This window comes from Haemaphysalis longicornis, unplaced genomic scaffold (genome assembly GCF_048455015.1).
Source record: "Haemaphysalis longicornis isolate Haplotype H1 unplaced genomic scaffold, Haemaphysalis longicornis Haplotype H1 scaffold_4, whole genome shotgun sequence".
Classification (NCBI taxonomy): Eukaryota; Metazoa; Arthropoda; class Arachnida; order Ixodida; family Ixodidae; genus Haemaphysalis; species Haemaphysalis longicornis.
The window spans coordinates 40,894,118-40,907,856 of record NW_027526361.1 but is presented as its reverse complement, the minus strand read 5'-3'; the positions used below and the strand labels follow the sequence as shown (position 1 = coordinate 40,907,856).

Below are 13,739 nucleotides of genomic sequence, written 5' to 3'. Positions count from 1 at the left end.
AGTTATTTTTTTAGTTGTTAAACTTAGCATACGTCTTACCAGTAAGTCAATTTTTCTCTTGTTTTAATCTGGTTTTTAACGTCACAGCTCACTCTAAATTCTAGCCAATCCGTGGCGGCGATTCCGGCGCACCGTGCAGCAGCCGTGCACATCGTCTGCGCCGGTACGCGGTGGTCACTGCCATAAGATGTTTAGCGCTTAGCTCTATTTGTAATGGCTGTGTTTCTAATCAACAATTGCAAATTCAATGGCTGCGGTTTGACGTTTCCCACCCTGCGAGACCTCATTTTGCACATCGAAGACACGCACATAGGTACTGTTGAGCGCAGCGCGTGCGCACAGCGCGTGCACGCGTGCCTCGTCCGAGGCCCCCACGCCCCGATTTCGCGGTCCACCATCCGAGATGAGAAAACTGATGCGGATCAGTTTGGTTACCTGGCACGCGCAGACCAATTTTTTTCTAACGCCCACTCTCCGTGGCGTGCCCCATACTTCACTTAGGTCTGCAGCTAGCCCACTGCCAAGCAGAACAGAAAAAGAAAAACAAGCACAATTTAACTGCGTGCAAGCTCATTTCTCATGAGATGCGCTGTTAAATAATTTTTTTTTTGTCTCTCGTCTGCAGATAGTGACCCAAGACAACTAGAAAAACAAGAGTTGCAGCAACCGTCGTGCCTTCCTGTCAGCTACGTTCTTAGGTGGGTATGGCTTGTACCTTAATTTTGCGGCGAATTTATCGGTGTAGATGACCTAGCCGCGCTCCTGAATTACTGTGAAACATTTGAAGGTAAAATGCGAAGATACCGGCAGTGATTTTTTGGAAAAAATAGCAAGTGCGTATGCGCCTAGTCTGGTGCCACTGCCGGCCATGCCGTACTTCCTAGTCGGAAGTGTTGGTGGAAGTGATCCGCATTTACCTTCCGCCGGGTCCGCAGGGTCTTCACGGAAGCTACACGTGTGGAACCACTCGGGGTCATCCGCAAAAGGCAGCGGACTCTGTCGCCGGCGTCGTCGATCTGCAGTAATACGCCAACAGGTGACTTGCGACCTCGTGTTCTGACCATCCCGATTGCGGCGATCCAAAGACGCAGTTCAAGATAACTGCTTTGCATTTGCCTTGTATTGTAACTGCAGAGTCTCCGAAGCAACGTCATAAACGCCAAATATGTGGTTTGTTACCCGTGACAATCGGATAAAATTTGTCCAAAGACAGGGCTCTTCATTCACTCCCTGTCCTGATAAGTTTTGTTGCACCAGGGATGTGCGTATAGCCTTCGTCGCAAATAGACCCCTGAATTGGCGAAAATTTGTGCCTGCATGCAATGCGCAGGTATGCATAATTAATGCAAAGCTGGGGACAAATTTTGCGGTTCGTTCAGTTCTGCTCCGTATCTTGCATTTGGAGGGAAGTTTTGGAGCTAAATGCATCTGTTCTGTGGCGTAAATTTATCCCAGCACTAAACAAACCCAAGTGTTGATGAGCATTTGGTGTGAAGTATTGAAAAAAAAATTCACGTTCGCTACATTTGAGCTGCATGGTGCCTTCTTCTCAAATTCACCCAAGGGTGATGAGAATCCTAAATTTTACCTGCCACGGTGATGCAGTGGGTAAAATTTAGGCGGTTTCGATCCTGCGGTCTGGATTCAATCCCGGCCATGGTTTCAATCCTGCCGGGTTGCAATCCCGGCTTTTCAGGTGGAGGGAAAACCAGAAATGCCCATGTGGCAATATTTCGGTGCACGTCAAAGATTCCCGGGTGGTCAAAATTAATCCAGAGCCCTCCACTATGGTGCGCTACATAGCCCATGGTTGTAGCTTTGGCATGTTAAAGCCCCAAACTTTGAACTTTTGGAATCCTAAATTTTGCTTGTAATTGGCAAGTCCCTCCGAGCTGATCTCCAGATAGCCAACAACAGCTCACCATTACTTCACAGCACACTGCATGCACACCAGGAACTGCCTTTGGTGATCATTCTTTTGCTTTAAAGCAGTGGCATAAAACATTTAGGTTGTAGTAATAATTGCTTTTGCTGACACTTTGCTTCCAGAGACAGACGGGGCAACTGCCTGTTAGGAATAGTAGTTTGTGACCCCACAAATTTTTTCTCGTCATCAACACTACAGCTTAGCAGGTCTGAATGACTTCGTTATACTTGGAGAGCAGGCCTGCATTTTTAGTGCATATTCATCCTTTACACTGTCCCTATTTTAAAGCCGCCGCGGCCGCTTTTCTGGTGGAGGCGAAAAGCAAAAATGCCCGTGTGTACGAGATTTTGGCGCATGTTAAAGATCCCTAGGTGGTCAAAATTAATCCGGAGCCTTCCACTACAACGCGCCTCTTCGCCTGCGTAGCGTCGGCGCGTTAAACCCCACAATCAATCAATCAAGTCCCTATTTTAAAGCCACTTACTGTCACCAATGGACATTTTAGCTCTGTTGCAAGCTTTGTTGCATTGTGAGCTTGACGTGTACAAGCAACAGCCCTTTCATCTATGTGGTCAAGGTGCTCGCAAAGCAGGGGAAAAGGAAGAAAGAGGACACCGCACTCACTCGCTACTACTAATTTAATGAGAACACAAAGACGTGTAAATATATAATGACTAGACTGCATGTGAAACGTCCTTCTCACCCAAGATAAAACCATGGAGGAATTTCCATACAAAGTGAATATACACAGCCAAAGGCTTGCAAGTGGCATACAAAAAGGAAGTTGCGTTAAAAAAAGAGGCAAAAAAAAAAAACCACTAAGAATAATACCTATTAGCCGCATTGTCCATTTTACTGCAGCAGCCCTTTCTTTGTCGCTCTGTAAACAGTCCAAAAATCTGTTGCTGTGCCTCTGCATGCCTTGTTGATTCGTTGCCGATGCAGCAGATATTTGTTGTCAACTGCCTGCAATATGGCTCCACTCGTCCACGGAGTAGCTCGTCATAATTTCACCAGAGTTGATTTCAACTGGACACCTGCACTCTAGCGAACCGAAATCTGTGTTCAGAGGTCCACAGTTCGCTGGAATACTTGTTTGAGGGTACTGCTATGACAAACTCGCTTCACTCGGGCGGGCACCATAGATTTAATGGCATCCGCGTAAACCTGCATTCTGCTGAACTAATAAAGGTACTGATTTGTGCAAGCAAAGTGCAGCTGAAGCCCTCAGGAGCAGCTTCGTCTGTGAGTAGGCAGTGTTCGATAAGGCCGGCTCTTGTGCACTTCCAGAAAAATTCACTGACTGGAAGGGAGGCAGAACCAGTGACACAAATTGTTCATTGTTCTCGGAGTGCGTGAATTGCGAGGCAAAGTTGATCCTACTGGATGCTCGTGAAGACGGCGTTTGATGTGTTGTGCAAGGGGCTGTGTGCCCGTCATTTACCACGCGCCGAAATGCACAGGGGTGGACGTTTGGGCAAATGTGATTCTAAGCATCATTAATTGAAGCGACAGTATTTTTATTCTTCTTAAATGCACAATTTTTCATCCATTTCTGTTCAGTGTAAAGCTGTTGCATTCATTTTATTTAATTGAAAGTTGGAGTTCATAGAACTTGTTTTCTCAGAGTTCATCTCAGCAGGTCTCTCGTATTTGCAGACAATTCACTTGCTGGACAGCTTTATTCCTAGCTCCTGTTTTGATAGAGTGGTCATTCTTTCCATGTCGATGTCTTTTCATCTCCTCGCTATAAATGTGCTTAGGCACATGCCTTAGTATTGTTGCGTTTATTTTGAAACCTGCGGGCTCCTTTAGTATACTTGTTTAGTGCTTGGAACTATAACTGTTATCAGTCATGTCTGATGATCTTAGCTTGCAAGTCTACTCATAAAATAAGTGCTCGCTATTGTGTTGCTTATTTACTGCTAAGCCATGCACTGTGTGTAAAACTTTCAAGTGAACTTTTGTTTGCATCTTACTTGTATTCAACATCATTATTCATTTTATGGCCCCACCTTTATGCAGCTGCTTAGAGCAAGCGCTCCGGACGCCGTCGAGTTGTCTGGCAACTTCGCGATTTATCTGCTTTTGTTGAAAGCACATTGTTCTGTGTGAAAGGCTGTGATAACTTACTTTTCGCACGTGTTCTCTTCCCAGGGAGTGAGATGGATGAAGAAGAGATCAGTAGTGAATCCGATGACAGCAATGATTCGTGGACCACGCAGAACGAATTCATCTCCGAATTCATCATGAGGTTTGTTGCGGCCATTTTGCTGTCTGTCATTAGGACTTGTCATCATGTGAGTGACTTGCGTGCATGCGACTTTATTTCAACATTTATAGAGTGCAAACAATTGTCCTGCCGGAGCCAATATTTTGTTTGCTGTCATATTCATGTCAGCTGGAATGTAAATTATAAGCAACCAGTTTTTACTCCGACGAAAATATGAAATGGTGTAGTAGCAGACAAATTGAAGTTGGATTTGATTTGCTCCAATAAAAAAAGATAAGGTGGTTACAGCACAGTGTTTAAATGTATGCTGCGTGAAATGTATTCAATTTTTGAAATGGCCCGTGTGTACGAGATTTCGGTGCACGTTATGAAGATCCGCCGGTGGTCAAAATTAATCCGGAACCCTTTACTAGGGCATGCCTCGTCACCTGCGTTTCATCGGCACGCGTTAAACCCTACATTCATCAATTTTTGAAATGGAAGCTAGTGACAATCTGAATTCTTCTTTTAGTACTACTTGGTATTGATGTACTATGGTATTGATGTAGTTTTAATTGCTATGGTATTTATGTAGTTATAAAATATATTGCTGTCAGTTTTGTCTAACTCATTAATGCAATATTTCACTTGTGACATGAGTACCCTTTGTATAAATTTTGTCATTTCACAATGTATGTGCCCTTCTTGAAATACATCCTTAATTTGGATTAGCAGCATATATAAATAAATAAATAAATAAATTCTAGTGGCCGCATTGAGTTCAAAATAATTGCTTAGTGCTGAAAAATTGGAAATTTAACTAAGATAGAAATAGAACTAAGATAGCAGGCTTACACGAACAAACTTAAAGGCCAGCTTTTGGGTCCCAGTATTATGCCCTTGTGCGTATTCCTTTAATACTTCATTTGCATTGAAGTACTCTAATTGCTTCTGTGGTGCAAAGCAAGAGCGCTGACTGGGCAAAGGACTGTAGTGATATGTAGAATACAACTGCTGTTCACTCGTGAACAGTTTTAAAGGGGTGGTCTTGTAAACCTGTTGGCAACATTTGATGTGATACAGGTGCTAGGCGTTTTGCACATTTTGAATTTCGCAACTCCCATTTTTCTCTGAATGTAAGCGGGGATGTTTTCTCCTTGCCGTCGTTTTCTGAAACAGGATGATGAGTAGTGCGGGATCAGCAGAGGAGAAGCCATTTGCTTGCCCTGTTCCGGGGTGCAAAAAGCGGTACAAAAACGTTAACGGCATCAAGTACCATGCCAAGAATGGACACAAGAAGGAAGCCAAGTAAGTGCTCCAACCTCTTTCTGTCACCTTTGCCTCTTTCTGTCCATCTTTTTGTCCATGTTTTGCTTCTCGTTCAATTACTGAAGGCTCCAAATTTGGTATTCAAGTTTGTAGCATCATATACACTTTTCTGGTTGCATTTTTTCTCTTTCATTTACAAGCGGGGCATCTTATTTTTGTTGGTGTGATGGACTTTCCATGCATGTGTGGAGCGCTATCAGCTTCATGTATGCTCATTTCTCATTTCAAGCAGGCGTACAACTGATCAGAATCCCGACTCGGTATATCATGGTACAACAAGAAAATAAAAACAAAATAACAGGCCAGTGGCTGAGTGACGTTATCAGGCTGCCGTTTAAAATTTGTGCCCTTATATTTCGATTAACCCCTTTTAAGGTATTCTTACAAGACGAGGTGAACCGCGTGCAGTGGATTGTAGGGATCCTGGTTGATTTACTCTGAAAAAATTTATGGTCATGTTTCATCAAGAACTACCCATTGCGAATTCTCAGTAGAAGGCGTTGGGTTACTGAATTATGAATTACAGTGCCATTCATGTCATCAAATTGTGTTTCAGCCACTGAGAGCCCGGGAGTGAGTGTGGGGGCTCTACGGTGGCCATGACGTCATATTTTTTGTTCAAGTTAGAAGGCAACCTTTCACGACATCACTTCACCCCTATCTCAATTAAAGATTAGTTCTGCTGCATTGAGCCTTTCTGAAACTTCGCATAGTTGCGGATGGCGAAGCGAAACAGTACAAAAGACACTACAACCCCACAAAAATGTTTTCTTTGTGTTGTCAATTTCATTTTGAAAGGGCAGGGGCAGACCACTCCGAGGTAGGACCAACTGGACGCTGCTACATCACACCCCTCCACCGGCGGTACTTACGTCACAGAACGGCTGAGCTGGGCCTCTCTGGGTCTCAAAACTGCGGCAATAATATCCATTTAAAATTGGTTCTAAGCAACGTTTGACGCCCATAATCGTGGGAGGGCAACTTGGCAGCTTTATGAAGCTAACCATATCAGTTTTTAGAAATCAAACTTTGGTGTCAGTACTCCTCCTTGCAGACAAAACACAAGTTTGGTTGATTCGAAAGGTTACCTCATTAGGATCATACTGTTTAACACACACTTCACTCAAATAAGCTATATAATTAGGAAAAAAAGGGAATGGCCGTGTGACCCACTAGCTCATTTCCTGCAGCAGAACCTATGATGTCAAATGCCCAGCTGTGCGTCTGGCTGAGGCTGGCAAACGCAAATTAGGCAGGGCTTATAAGCTTGCCGAACGAGCTGTTTGCACTTAAATGTACCACATATTCATTTTACAGCAGTAAGAATGATGGGGTAAACAATGGAAGTTACAAAAATACACGTAAGCATAGAAGTACCGATCTGCACTGCTGTTGCTACTGGGCGCATTGTGCTTGTTTTAGCGCTTTGGAGTTGTCTTACATGACACTGGCCAATTGGCATAAGCGACGTTGTCTTACGTGACCCTGTTTGTCGAGCATACCCCATGTTTCACGAAACGATTACTTTCTACAGTAACAAAAACAAACCAGGCGCAAATACGGTCAAAAACAAAGCAACAGCGGACAACCTTCCGTGGCTGAGTATGGTAATGCCATCCGGGAGGACTGACGGCAAGCAAGACTGCAGAGCCGAATGACGCAGTGGAATTTTATTTGAACACGCGCACTTATGACTTCATGGCAGACGTCACGAAAGCACACGATTTGGCAGAAGAATCAAAATTTGGGATCCAAACCCACGACCTCCAGAATCCGCGTCTGGTGCAATGCTACCGGCGGGGCCGTGCTCCCCTCTACTTTCTCGAGTATTTATGTTAAGGTGCTTGGGGGTGGTAGCCAGCACCACTCGGACTGTTTGGGGTGAAGGGGACCTTCTCGTTAACCCCTGGGCCGTGACTTGAGCGTCTACATGGCACCAAGACTGCCAGAACAGAGACCCTTGCTATGCATGTAGCGAAGCAGAATGGGAAATGAGGGGCTCATTGAATTAACACAGAAATAAGGGTAGGCAGTCAAGAATGCCTAGGAAATTCTGGAGGTCATGTGTTCGGATCCCCACAAGGTAGGCATGTTTTCTCCACTTTCTTTTTTTCAAAAAAACTATCTGTTTTAATGATAATAAAACGACCTACCACATTTTCCCCTTTGCTTTCCTTGGCACTCTTGACTGCCCATCTCTCTCTCTCTCTCTCTCTCTCTCTCTCTCTCTCTGTGTGTGTGTGTGTGAGAGAGAGAGAGAGAGAGAGAGAGCTGATAATGTAATTAGCTCTCAGCACCAATGCCTGTATAACAGATCAGCGACCTTTAGCTGACGGGTTGTGTAATGAGCAGGACTGAGCCAGCACAGAATGCCACTGCAGCAAGATTTGAGGGGCTGTTGAAGGCAGATGCAGATGTCTACTGCTACATTTGAGATTACACGGTTAGTTGATAAAGAAAAATAGGAACATTGCAACTCTAGCTGTACCTTTTGCGTGACTTGTTGCTAAGGTACGGCAAGTTTCTAAGCAGGGTTATACTTCTCATTGCTTTCATCTTTAAATATTTTCACTACACAAAAGATAACCTTTATGCGTCCAAATGATGAGTGCTGAGCTCTAGTTTAGCACACTGGACGTCGACTTTTGCAATACAAAGCTTAACAGTTCTTGTTACAATCTTATGTTGAAGGCATTTCCCGTGCACTTTTGTTGCTTTTACTGGCACGGCATGTTGAAGGCATTTCCCGTGCACTTTTGTTGCTTTTACTGGTACGGACGGCATGGATGGGTGTTGTTGGCCTTTAGTCTTACGCAGAGCCCATTTCCGTTGCAGGATCAAGAAAGCCCACCGCTGCCACTGCGGCAAAAGCTACAAGAGTGCGCAGGGGCTCAGGGTGCACTCCCTTTCCCAGCACTCTGGGGAAAGCCAGCTGGCCAAGTGCCCGGACTTTGCCTCAGCGCTGGGTTCGACCGCCGGCCACATGATGGCACCACGCATTCACCACGCTGCCCCCCTTCCCGTCGTCTCTCCTACCCTGCAGCAACACCTGCTGAGCCCCCTCGTGATACGCCCGACCATCGCATCGAGCTTTGCGTCGGTCGGCGCAGAAGGTTGATGTGTAACGGCAGCAGCAGAGAGTTCCCCCAAATAAGACGCTTGTTCGCGGTGAATTTAGCGTTTGGTGGCCTGCTGGCTCCCCAAGTAGCTGTCAAGGTGTGGACACTACTGCCCCGAAGGAATGGGAGGATGCTGGTTGGATGAGCCACGATGGCGTCCTTGTTTTGTTGTCTCTTTCCTGTGTTCACTTCAGCACTGAATCTTGGGCTGGCGGTAGTAACGCTGACACTACGCAGAAACCTTCAATGTCTGACTGCAGCTGGCGTTAAACCAAGGTGTATGCCTAGGGACAGTTTTCCCTTAGTAGAACAAACACATCTTCGTGCAGGCCGTGAAAGGTCTGATTGCGTGACTGCATGTAGGGCTTTTTGCCTTAGGCACAGAAGAAACCAGTACACTTTTTTTTTCTTTGTTTACTGCCTTGGATTTCTTTCTCGAAAGTGAGGCTGCAAGCTAGTTTGGTAAAAGCCTCTGCCGATTGCAGTATTACTGGATAGATGGCATTCCCAGTGGTTGTCCCATGTTTTCTCAATTCACAAAGCACACTACCTGAGGCCTGGCATGTTCGGATGCCTGAGCTAGTGCACACGGGTAGCGCCTTCAAGAGATCATTTTTCACCGTTTTGTACAGCTCGTCTTTGCTGTGTCCAAGGCTTGCTCCCAACACATTTTTTCCATTGTTAGTACGCACTGGCTTCAAATGGTCGGCTCAAGACATGCTGCAAGGCATTGGTCTGTCGCAAGTAGAAAATGACCTACATTTGCTAACTTATGTGCGAGATGCAGTGATCTCATGCAAGGCTGTGAGCCGATTTGGTCTGATGCACAATTTATAAAAGGTATTAGATTTTCACTGACAGTCAGTCCGATTCATTCGCCAAAAGAATGAGATAAGCGTAGTGTTGGCCTCGAGTGTGCTACTTCATTGCTACGTCAGGCTCCCAAAGGGCTGTGCTTGAGTTTGGCTCACTTAAAACTGAAGTACCTAGGAAATTAAACAGCCTGCGATTTGTGCAGTTGATGTGTTTCTAACAATCTAGCATTTCTGTCCCTAATAGTTCCAAAGAGCATCTGCTGCTATTTTTATTTAGAAGCGCTGCTTGCCCAAAGAGACCTGGCTAGTTCCTCGCAGGCCTCTCCTTATGACGTCAGTTTCTGCTGGCCCAATCTGAGCATCTCGGCCGCAAGAATGCTTTTTAATAAGGATTCGTTTGTAATCTTCATTATAGCAGGTCTGGTGTCTTCTGCCCATCTTCCGTGAAAAGCTTGTGTTCCAGCCTTTCTTCTCTGACGGTGAGCTGTGGTTCACTCCACTCCAAAATGCTGCATTTCTTGAACATTCGTTCATTCTTCCTTCTAATCTGAATGGCAATGGTTAATTAGGCTTCCTTGTGCATGCCTTGCTACTTGTGCGCTGTTAAGGAGGAGTCTAAGAACCATGATTGACACAGTGTTGCTCTTGAGGAGTGTTTACTTGTTTTCCGAGAAGTTTTGAAGGATTTTTTTTTTTCGTATATACTTTCATAGGCTGTACTAGTCAGCAGGACTGGATACTGTGGCGAGCTGGCTCGCTGTACATTTTGCAACTGCTTCCAGTTGTACCGCCAGCTCGCCCAAATCTTCACCTCGCTTGTCATTTGTCACAATTTGTCTCTAGTGTCATCTCTGCCTTTTCATTTACCACAGTCGAGGCTAACTGCTTAGAGCACAGTAATCAAGAGGAAAACGGAAAAAGAAGCTGTGTATTGCTTATTGCATGTAGACTTCCACAGACTAGGCAGTCAAGTGGGTGAAAAATGTGCACTGGAGTGGTATAGCATTGTGTCTAGCTATCTTCGTGACTGTTAACACAGAGTGCAGCCTGAGAACTTGTGTGCTTGTAGAAGGTGAACACCATGTGAAGTGCACTGTGGTTCAGTACGCTTTTCCAGGACCATGTTTGCATATTTGTGAAGTGCTGTGCAGGCCACGGTATTTGCAGCGAGCGGCGTATATTAGGCAAACTTTATTTCTGTACCATACTTGACTGATGCTGGGATTCCGTGAATGTTGCCTTAACACAGCTAAACTTTTCCTGAGCTCGATAGCAGCTTTCCAACCTGTGATTTTTGACCTGCTGAATGTTGCATGCTGTTGTCTGTTGCTTCCAACGTTGCGGGCGATTCAAAGTAAAGGTCTGCGAACGAAAACGGCAGGCAGGTCTGTTTTCCCCGTGGAACTTGTAGGCATTCGAGTGGTCCCCCGATTTCCTGTCAGGGGACCCACAGTAGCGAGCTATTCGCTGACGGTTTTGCTCTCCTGTTGGCAGTGGATCGGTGATAGAGTGAAAATGTGCTTTTTGTTTTTATGCCAAAGATTACCGGTGAGCTCTGTGCTACTCGTCTTTCATCGATATCTGATCTAGGATATCTTAGGGTTACTCCTAACAAAATAGCAACCATTAGTGCTTCTGTCATAGCTTCCAAGCTTAAAGGGAGAATTTTGCGCAGAGTTGTGGTGCGAGCTGTGGTGTTTTCTTTAGGGAGTTTTTTCCACGGTCCTGAAGGTCACACTTCTCTTTTTCCAATCCCAATTTTTTTGACACCCTTGCCCGCTTTAGATACGGCTCTGTAATTGCCGGTTCTGGTTTTCAGTGTTAGAACCTTGAACAAATGTGATGCTGCCCTGTGCAAGCACATGTAGGTAGAGTTCAGAAGAAGTGAAGCAATACCAACCTAGTTGGAGCGAATTTTCTTTGCGCAACTTCACAAGCACTTGGAGTGCTGAAAATAGTATCTGTGCGCTGCAAAGACGTTGCATTTCTAGCTTTTGTGTTCCGCTTAAAAGGAATCTCGTGGTAGCAGGGTTACCATACCCAAATCAGGGCAGCGGCCTCGAGGAAAGCCTGCCCGTCTTGCAACTTTGCTGCGAGTACCAACAGTTCTGCAATAACTGTGCCCATGTGATCTTGTCCTTTGGAAATCAGCAGTGCATTTATACAGTCCGTGTGCTTCTCTGTGCCTACTTTACCGGTGTCGGATGTTGTATATTTAGTTCCGAACCACACACTAGCTTTCACGGCTCCCTTTCCTACCCTTTTTTTTTTGCACTTTTTTTTATTATTAGGAGCTTGCATTTTGTTATGTTCCAGTAGACCTTGTTTTTTATTCTTTTGTTTATATTCAAGCTGTGGTCTCAGTATCTTCCATGTTGTTGTTTCGTGTTGTCTTTTGTTGGACTAACTGGCCTGATATGCCTTAATACAAGCCTCAAAGATGCCAGTATGTTGAAGTAGAAAAAAAAAGGAAAAAAAAAAGGGACTTGATAGGTTAGAGCATTCTTTTGTTTTGCCTCCGTGTGCTGTGACTAGTCCAATGCTTAACTTTTTTTTTTTTCTTGAATTATAACAAGGGCAGAGAAGTGTTGCTAACCAATCGTTTCGGTCAAGCAGGTAGTGGTGGCAATGGGAGACCGTATGTTGCTGACGCGTCTCCAAGACCTGATGGTTGTGCCTCTGAAACAGCCGTGTTTTGTCTTGCTTCTTAAAGACTAGCGATTCTCTTTAGCATGCAAAATTAGTAGTTATGCGGAAGTGTTCTGAGAATTTTCAGAATCCGATTTTGGACTGTCGAGACTGACACCAATCAGAGCCCAGATGTGATTTGTTCTACCTTTCGGGAAGTGGGCTACACATGTAAAAAGAAAAAAAAAATCTGGCAATAAAGAATTGGTTGCACATTTCAGCAAAGATGTACTACCTCTTGAAAACACTGAAACCTTGTTTTAGTGAATCCAGTTTTAACAAAGTAATGAACATAAAGTCACTCGTGTTTTCTTCTCAACTTCATTTTAGCAAGTTGTAGGCTGGAAATGTAAAAAAAAAAATTGCAGCTACAAATCATTTTTTTTATTAAGGGAAGACACTATTTTAAAACAACTTCTTTTAATTTTCAAGTAAACTGTGTGAAGCTTGTCAGTCTTACTACTTTTTTCCCACTGATTTCGAATATGCCATTATTTTTTAAGCTGGTCAATTAGTTCCCTAGATAATTAGATATAATTAGCCACTTTTGGTCTTTTGGTTAAACAATAGACCGCTTGGAACTAATTTTACAGCTCATCATACTTTAGTGTTGGAAATGGGCACTCAAAATGGTTTTTTGCCACTTGTGCCACCAAAGTTTAATGAGCTGTAAAATTATTTCCAAGTGATGCATAAAAAAACTGCTTCAAATATTGCACTCGCCAGGGTTCGTAGTATTTGAAAATATAAAGATTACAGTTTTATGACCAACACTGTTTTGTCTATTGTTTGACCAAAAATGGCTAATTATCTCTAGTTATCCTGGGAACTAATTGACCAGCTTAAAAAAATAATGGCATATTCGAAATCAGTGAGAAAAAAGCAGCAAGGCTGACAAGTTTCACAGAATTTACTTAAAAATTAAAAGAAGTTGTTTTAAGACCAGTGTCCCCCCTTCAGTACAAGCTGTGTCATGTAATGTACCCTGTGGTTGTATCTTTCACAAAAGTTGTATACAAAGCGTTAGTATGGCTTGACCAGCCACAACAGATTTAAGCATGCCAGCTAAGAGATTTATCATGCTATCAAATTACCAAAACTACAGCTTATGTGTTTTACAGTATATCCTCAGTTGGGCTGTAATTACCTCATTACTGTGGTTGACTGTACTATGCACTTAATATGAAAACCTTGCTCTTAGTAATAGTTGCAGAGGGCTTGCATTCAGGTTTTAAGAAGTGAGATGTGATAGTTTTACTGTGTTTTAGAGGCAGCACTTCAGAACGGCGGGCTGCATTCACCATCCATGCTCTTGAAGAGCTGGAGGTCAGTCGAGAGAGCAAGACTAGCAGCAACGGTTTTATAGGCACCCTGAACTGTGAAGAGGCTGCTGAAAGAGCACCAATTTTCCTATTAAATCTGGCAGCAGTGCGTTCTAGGGCTTTGATAAACCAGTGGAAATGTCTTGACCAATTACCACCCACTGCCTGATGTGCTGTGGCAACATTTTGCGGGGCCTACACTGAACTCCACCACCCCACTCCACCATGATGTATGAATAGGGTTGTTCATTTTCAGGTTTTATATTTTTTTTTAAATCGGAGGGTAAAAATCGGGTGCTATTTTTTGAACCGAGATTCAGGGAGAAA

The 13,739-nt window shown here is 44.1% G+C and overlaps 1 protein-coding gene across 1 annotated transcript; it reads left to right on the top strand.

Moving 5' to 3' along the window:
- Window positions 1–100: 100 nt before the first annotated feature.
- On the top strand, window positions 101–12,315 carry LOC144178557 (juxtaposed with another zinc finger protein 1). The gene is made up of 6 exons (XM_077706497.1): window positions 101–313; window positions 626–698; window positions 936–1,036; window positions 4,085–4,181; window positions 5,319–5,447; window positions 8,304–12,315. Exons 1-6 carry the CDS (start codon window positions 214–216, stop codon window positions 8,584–8,586), a joined length of 783 nt encoding a protein of 260 aa, XP_077562623.1. The 5' UTR covers window positions 101–213; the 3' UTR covers window positions 8,587–12,315.
- The last annotated feature ends 1,424 nt before the right edge of the window (window positions 12,316–13,739 follow it).